The sequence below is a fragment of the Phycodurus eques genome, chromosome 16 (assembly GCF_024500275.1).
Source record: "Phycodurus eques isolate BA_2022a chromosome 16, UOR_Pequ_1.1, whole genome shotgun sequence".
Classification (NCBI taxonomy): domain Eukaryota; kingdom Metazoa; phylum Chordata; class Actinopteri; order Syngnathiformes; family Syngnathidae; genus Phycodurus; species Phycodurus eques.
This window is the reverse complement of record NC_084540.1, coordinates 13,135,314-13,143,534: the sequence shown is the minus strand read 5'-3', so window position 1 is coordinate 13,143,534 and position 8,221 is coordinate 13,135,314. Positions and strand designations below refer to the sequence as shown.

The following is an 8,221-nucleotide window of genomic DNA, read 5'->3' as shown; positions in this document are numbered from 1 at the left end:
TGCAGATGTATTATAGCGCAGTAATTAAGCACTCACGCACACACGCACACACGCACACAACCCATGAATCACACACGCATGTCCGCCTGCACATTACCAACTGCTCCTTAGTCAGCGCCACTGTTTTCCTTGGTTGGACTGTCAAGTAATTTTGGAAAAGTGGAACAATTGGATATAAAGGATAACAAAGCCTTCATAGTTGGTTACGCAATGACGAGGGAGGAGAAGGAGCCAAGGAAAACAGCAGATGGAGATGGTTGGAAAAGAAAAATATAAGGACAGGAAGGAAGGAATGAGAGGAAAAGGAAACAAGGAATTCTGATGGCAAAAAAGCAAAGCAATATGTGGGACATTGTTGAGACAAGCGTGGTAGTGATACATAGTAGGGTGCAAAGGAGGAGAGTCAGCAAGAAAGACCGTGCGCTCATTTACCAACAAGTCTGTGTGTGTGTGTGTGTGTGAGAGAGAGAGAGAGAGAGAGAGAGAGAGAGAGAGAGAGAGAGAGAGAGCGAAAGAGAGAGAGCGAGAGGGAGAGAGAGAGCGCGAGAGGGTGAGAGAGAGAGGAGTGCAAGAGGGAGGAGTGAGCAGAAGAGGGAGGCGTGTTTGAGATATTGCCATCCAGTTCTGTCAGAGAACAGAAGAGAACGGCAGTGGAAGCATCGCCAAGTGACGGGATAAAGACGCAGCGATGAGACGGGAAGAATGCGGAAATAAAGGAACACACATGGACGAAGATCTGCAAAGAGAAAGGATGGAATGACATAAAAAGAGAAAGCAGTTTGTTGCTTCCGGGCTTTCCTGTCTCTTCCCACTTCTGTTTGGAGCATCTCACAGTGAAAACACATACATATGATATATATATAAAATTCCTATACATATATATCAAATTATGCCTGTTTTCAAAGAAGCTGAAGCTGGACAAGGAGAGAATTGACAACAACCTTTTGTGTGATTTGTGATAGATAATATACAACAATTTCCCAAAAACTGTTGCATATTATTGGTTTGAGATGCTTTGGGGTCAATTTTTGCTCAGGTCCTCATAATGTGAATGGAAAATTTGGCAAACTTGCACCTGAACCAGCCCCAATAACAACTAAAGAGCACCTGCTGCAGTCTGAGAGGGCTTCCTTTGAAAACAGTTACTGCTGTCGCATCTCCAATTTGCCTCCGTACTCCACAACAAGCCGGGGAGATTTATCCTAGAAAAATTTGCACCAGTGCACATCTCCAATTGCTGAGAGACCAGCTTTATCTTGATCTCATGCTGGTATTTAGTTAGCTTCGACAAAAGTCCAACCATCTGGCTTGGAAAGAGGTCAGGTATTTTTGCGGGAGAGGACAAGAGTTGGACATTTCAAAAGGGTAGGAAGTTGTTTACCCCTTTTAAGAGAGAACTTAACCAAAAGCCAACAATGATCCATGATGTGAGATTCTTCTGAAGTATTTCCAGCATCTTTTTTAACATCTTCCGTTGTGCGGCATCACTAAGACGTTGAGAAATCAACATCACAACACCATCCCTCCTGTCTTTCCCGCATCCTTCCCTCCTCAAGTAGGACAAGGCTAAATAGACAATACGCAGCTGGTGTCCAGGCTCTGTTACAAATCGTGGGATCCAGGGATAGGAGGGGTCACAGGAGAGGGTGGATGTGAGAGGGGTCAAGCAACAGTGGACTGGGTGAAAAAAGTCACTGGACTCCCTGTGTGGTGACTGGAAGTGGCTGACAAAGAAAGAGTAGCAGGCGAATTTAAGTTGTTTGTGCATGCGTGATAGGAAAAGATACTACAGGTGCAAAAGGATTCTGGACAGTCCTCATCTGAGGATTACAGCTGGATGAGTGCCAGAGTCTTCTTTTAAAGCGGTGTTCACCTGTTGGCTCATTGACTGAGAATAGGGAGACAATTGAAAAAAGAATACCTGCAAAAAGATGCCCACCACTAAAAATAAAGCGAGTCCATTGTGCAGTGACATTGTTAGCGGGAGGATGAAAGATGCAAGTTAAGCGAGTGGAGTGGAAGAGGCAGACAACTCCTGTGGGAAACAACACACTCCGGTGAGTTTTCCTTGGGACGTCAGAAGTAATTTGGCGCTGCGCATCAGATGTGTTACCCACTCAGGAATACGAGCATGTCTCAGGATTGAGAAAACCACCAAGATGGGAGCTTGGGACTGTGAGTCTTAGAAGAATCCCTCTCTCTTCTTTTGACAACAGATACTTTCACAGATTGTTCTTTCATTGAGCAAAGTGGGAAACTGATTGCAGGAAATGCTACAAGCACGTTTATTTGTGGGAAACAAGCGCTCCTAAACTGGACCCACTGCAAGCCAGCGGATTTGGATTTGTTTCCAACTCCTGGATGCCATATGGCTCTGTGAAAGGTGACATTTTGACTATTTTGGACCACTCACCCACAAACACACTTCTACACACATGCATGTAAATGAGCTTGCCACAGTAGACCCTTTGGGGTTGAAGACAATATATTCTGGGACACAGGTACACTTACTGTACCATTATCATTTTCTCATAGGAAATAATGGAAAAAGCAATATTTCATCCTAGGTTCAAACTAACACCATCATCAAACATTTATTAATATTACAGGCAACGTTGTATTTAACATTTAAACATTGTTCACTGACATACAAGTGTAAAAAAATATATGACAACTCTTTAATATTTAACGTATAATCAGATTAACTTAATGTCACAGATGTGCCTCATGCATTTCACTTAAACATTTGTAATTGTTATAACCTGTAAAGACCCTTTTTTAATAGTAAGACGTAAAAGCAGTAAAAGTAAAATAACTAACTTTTAGTAATAGCATATGGTCAGATTGGAGTCTTCCGAATTTCATGTTTATGCAAATTCTGAACCAGTGTTCTTCTTCTCTTAGCACCCCTTGTTGAGTCTGGTCCTTCTGTTATAATAATTGATGCAAAAAAGATAAAAAAAATCACAAAAACACACACCAAGAGTTACTTATTTAACGCTTTGGAAATTGAGGTTTTGTGAGGTATGCCAAGGTCTCACGTGATGTCATGCATGACCGCGATTCAAACTATCAAAAATTGGCACACTTTATAAGCATGTTTTTCTCAAACAATATTGTTAAATTCCAAAGTGTAAGACCGAGAGGTTTTACTTAGGGCTGCACAATTAATAAAACTTTACTCGTGATAGGGATTTTGGCTGCCACGTTTAAATGAGCCTGATCGTCGGCCATTTATTACATTTAAAAGGCGGGCACTGCTGCATAAGAAAAATGCGTCATTTGTAGCAGTGCCCCACAACCTAGTCAGCCAGCCACCAGGTGGCGAACCGCGCTCCGTGGCCAACTTTAAAATAAAAGCTTAAACTATTACAGGCCATCTGAAATACATACTTTTCAAGACATACCATGGTGACTGTATCTTGTTGTATGATCACACAGACTCCTTCATTGGTAATAAATGGAGGTTTTGTGTGAGAACGATATTTAACACTTTATTTGTTGTTTTTCCAAACCTAGGTTCTTCAATGTTGGGTCAATCAATTACACATCAGCACTGAGGCATCAAGACCAAGGATCCAAGATGTCTAGCTACATGCAACCAATGTTGGTCAGTTTCTCAGTGGCCATTCTTCTAGGTTTGACCTCTCTGGGGGGACTAAACCCACGGCCTTTGGGCCAGGTTTCAGCCCAGGGTCTTCCAAATAATCTCACAACTGAACCCTCAGTGCTTCCAGAGGCTGCCCTGGCAACACCGACTGCGGACACAGAGGATAAAACGGCACCAGGCGGTGCTAATCGTTGCTGGGGCTACTACGATGTCATGGGCCAGTGGGACCCACCCTTCAATTGTAACGCGGGGATCTATAGCTTTTGTTGTGGCTCTTGTTTCTACCGCTTCTGCTGCCAATTCAAAATCCACAGTTTGGACCAGACTTCTTGTTCAAACTATGACACACCCGTCTGGGCAAACACCGGGCGACCGGCGGCACCCGTGACAGAGCTCCAGCAGGAACCCGACCGCGATCGAACCCACATGATCGTGTATATTATCTGTGGTGTGGTGGCCATCATGGTGCTCATCGGAATTTTCACAAAGTTGGGGCTGGAGAAGAGTCGGGGTGGACAAACGGACATGACCAATTCCAGGTAAGACCTTAAAAAAGAAGATGCTCTGCTCCATTATCAGTAGATCATAATCAAATCAATTTTCAGATTTTGAAATGTTTAGTAACTGACTTTTAGAAAGACATTGGCTTCAGACGACACACGGAGAATATTATCGAGAATAACCAAGCCAAGCCAAAGTGCTTTGGGTCAACAGAAGTCGAATGTGCTGTTCTTAGCCATTTTTCCCACGTATGGTGGCAGTACAGGTTTCAATTTATCGCAATGTTCCACAAAGTTTCATACATACTTTTATACCTTATTAATGACTTGATTCATTATTACTGTCCAAGAATTAAAGCATCCAATTGTTAAACCACAAATACCACTGAACAAGTAGTTGCTACAGTATATGTCATGGAAGCATTTTTTTCTAGCTCTAGTTAGGTTTAGAAATAAAAACTTGATTTGGTAAAAAAAAAACAAAAAAACAATTTAATTTCAGATTTATGAAAGTCAAATATGACTTTCTTCTGAAGATGCAATATAAAAGTCAAAGCTCCTTCCTCCATCTTACACTGTCTATATACGTCATTGTTTTCCATTTGCATTATTGTCCTTTTAGTTCTTTTTCTCTGGTGGGAATTTGACAAAACGTGCATGTGGAGTCGTGTTGTCTTTTGCTTGCATACTGGTGGTATAGCTATTTCACATTGATGCTGGATTGATTGCTGTGACACAACTGTGACTCTGCCAATGTTTGGCCTCCAGTGAACGATCCGAATAGAGCGGGTGGTTTTTGGATGGCTGGAATATTGACTGGATGTGACTGGAGAGGAGCCAATGGTTAATTCTAGTACACAGAACAGTGAGGACAAGGGAGAGACAGACAGAGTGTGTGTCAGTGTGTTGGGTGTGACCAGCCAGCCTATTGGGTGTTAAGAATTGCACCACTGGGGCTCCTTTAAAATGCCGTCATGACCAGATCTCTCAGCCTGCTCGGCAGATGAGTAAGACGATGGTGTGGGGTTTAACGGAGAGAGAGGAATACTGGACACCAGCATTCATTAATTCGGCTTTGTGACCCCCATAACATGATGAAAACTGTCAGCTCTTGGCACATGCTATCCTCTGAAATGTGATCTTCTTAAATGATGCAATTACTTGAATGATTATTCTGAATTTCAGTCACTTGTAATAAACCCCACCTCCTTAGGTATCACAATAGTCCTCATCAGCAGCACATATGCTATCTATGCAGCATTGTACAAAGCAGTTTACTGTTACCAATGGGCTCTTTGCACACAATGCCGTGACATCATATCTGACGCGAATAATACAGTTGACCCTTTTACAGTTTTGCCCAATGTGACAGTATTCGTAGTCTCAAGTAAACAGCTGAGTCTGAACCATAAAAAAGTGTTTCCCTCCCCCTGACAGCAACACAAAGAATACCATGAACATTGTTGTGTTGCGATGTGCACAACGTAATCAAAATTCAATGGTGTTATAAGCTCCTGAGGATTTCCCAGCGATGTGAAACTCACTCATGTTTATGTGTATGGGTCTATCCCAGACCGCCATATATATCACACTGCACGGGAGATTTCCAAATCGTCAACTTTTCTTTTTGGCATCATGGGGTTATTGTCGGGCCAAATTGTTGGTTGTGTCAACACCATTGTCAACATTTATTCACGCACACAAACCAATGTTTACTGAAGTTTTGGAGCATGATTCAACAGAACGTGAGCATGTTTATGTACAAACATTAGTGGTAGCACTCGCTTGCTAGGCTTGCTTGCAAGCCATATTGTATTAAAAGCTTTGTGAGGATAACTCAAGCAATCCTTGAATGGACAACACAAAACTTCATCTCCCGAGCAACCGGTGACACTGCATGCTTTTTTTCTCTCTCTGTTTTTGTTCTTTTTTCCCCAACATTGCCGCACCGATCCATTGTTGTCACCATGGTAACGGTTGTGGGTGACACGTTTTCTGGTCACGCCTCTCCGACAGTGTTTGATTTGACAGGATAAATCCCAGTGATCGTAAAAGACGGCATGCGGTGGTTTCGGAATACAAGATTTTATGGCAATAGTCTGACATAGTGCAATCGTGAAAGATCAAATTTGTCTTGTAGTCCGATCCAGGCATTAGATGCACATCTTCTCGCTAGCAAACAATATCAGCATCTGTTTCTGATAAGCGGCAGATACTTGAATGCTCGGCGAAGTTGTCGACTTGGGGATGGGGTGTATTTGTGTTTGGCGATGTGACCACTGCATGCGCCACATGCACAGATCCACTATACTATTAAATTCAAGTGTAATTCAGTGGCTTGATAATATAGCATTGTCCCCACAAATAAAAATGCAACCAATTCTCTCTTGGAGGGGTCTTCTGTGTGCTTTGCAGTTTCCATTTGCTTTTTTAGATTTGAGGATCCACAAGTACCCACCTCTAGCTCGATTCCTGTAGGCATCATGATAAAGAAAGCCATATTCAGCATTGGCGCTGCAATATAGGGGGAGGGGTGAATTTGCATGAGACAGTACTGCTCCCTTAAAAGTAGATGTTAAGAGTGATGTAATTCTTGATCCTTGGGGCCTTTTTTGGAAGCCTGTCACATGTGCTATTAGGACACCCGGGAATTGTTTTAAATTGTGAAAAAAAATTCTGTTTGTTTTTCCAAAAGGCGTCTTAGAGTCTTTGTTCTTGGATAGTGGGAAGAAGGTGGAGTTCCCAGAAAAATCACACACAAGCTCAGGAAGAAAACACTACAAAAAAGGTCCAAGTTTACACTCACGAGCTTTTACAGCATGATGGGCTTGACATCAGATGCTGCCTTGTTTAGACAGAAATATGTCTTTATTCAAAATAGATGAGCACATTTTTGCACGCCAATCACATTTTCAAATTACTTCTCAACCCTTTATCGTGAAGCACTTTCACCCAGCTGCGATCAAGAAAGGATCTGCTACTCTGTGTGTGTGTTTGATTGTATCACGTACATGCACTAGACAAAATAAATCTCGCCACAAAGCTGTTAAGGTGGTAATGCGCTGAAAGCTTGGGTCAGGCAATCACCACAGTCAGTAGTGCAATGATGGACAGCACAAAACACACACACGCACGCATACACGCGCACACCTCTCATTATAGGTGTGCTTTGCTCCCTGTGTGTCCCCTCCAATGCACTGCTCCTCATCTTCCAAGAGGCCGTTTGTGTTTTTGTTTTGCTCGTCGTCTGTCAGTTGCCGAGTCTGATACTGCTGCAGAGTAAGATTAAAAATAAATGGTATCCTTTGATACATGAATCATTTAAGGGAAGTAATTCACCAAATATTTTTCTAACTAGTTAACTACCAACGCTTGAAACACTTCTTGAAATACTTGGAAGTACAGCATTTTATCTGGGAAAAAAATTAATTATTTGACTGAATACTTGTGCTCCAGCTCACCTGGAACCCAAATGGACAAGCAGTATAAAAATTATAAAACATATTTTTCTGTGCAAATGAAGGGTTTATAGTTTAAACTTCAACATCGCTGAATGTAAAGAGGAGACAAAGTCCAAGAATATGTATCACAACTAAATGTTAAAGCCATCAGGTAGAATTTTTACAAAATAAAGAAATAGTAGTGAAATGCAAACAATGTCATAGAATTGTGACAACAAGGTAATTAAGTAAAGTAAAAATATTTTGAGCTTCAAGTTCCACGAGACTAAAGATGAATATGAGGTATAAAGTTGTAAGCATGTCTGCTGTTAGGGATCTTTTTTTAAGTTTAACAAACAATAACATATTCAGTGTTTTCTCACATCAACACCATCTTCACTATGAGCGATATAATGTGATTTGGCAGACGTATTTGTTCCTTGTCTGTTCTTAAGAAAGAGATGAATATGGGTCAGCTTTCTGTAGAGCAGGGATGGACGATTTAAATGATGGCGGGGGCCACAGATTTTCATCAGCAGATGTATGACAAATATTCCCTTATAAATATGGACAAAATATGTGCATATATCTGTTTTTCTCCTGAACTAATGTACATCACAGCATCTTTATATATGTCATGCTTAAATGCATGTATAAAAGATCCACTCTTC

At 41.6% G+C, this 8,221-nt stretch overlaps 1 protein-coding gene across 2 annotated transcripts in view; it reads left to right on the top strand.

The window, feature by feature from the left end:
- The first annotated feature begins 646 nt into the window (after positions 1–646).
- LOC133414894 (protein shisa-8) overlaps positions 647–8,221 on the top strand; it is a 72,030-nt gene continuing 64,455 nt past the window's right edge. For both annotated transcript variants that reach the window (XM_061700600.1, XM_061700599.1), the window contains exons 1-2: positions 647–2,383; positions 3,520–4,149. In XM_061700600.1, the coding sequence (XP_061556584.1) occupies positions 3,584–4,149 (566 nt within the window). In that variant the 5' untranslated portion in view covers positions 647–2,383; positions 3,520–3,583. The remainder of the gene's footprint in view (positions 2,384–3,519; positions 4,150–8,221) is intronic.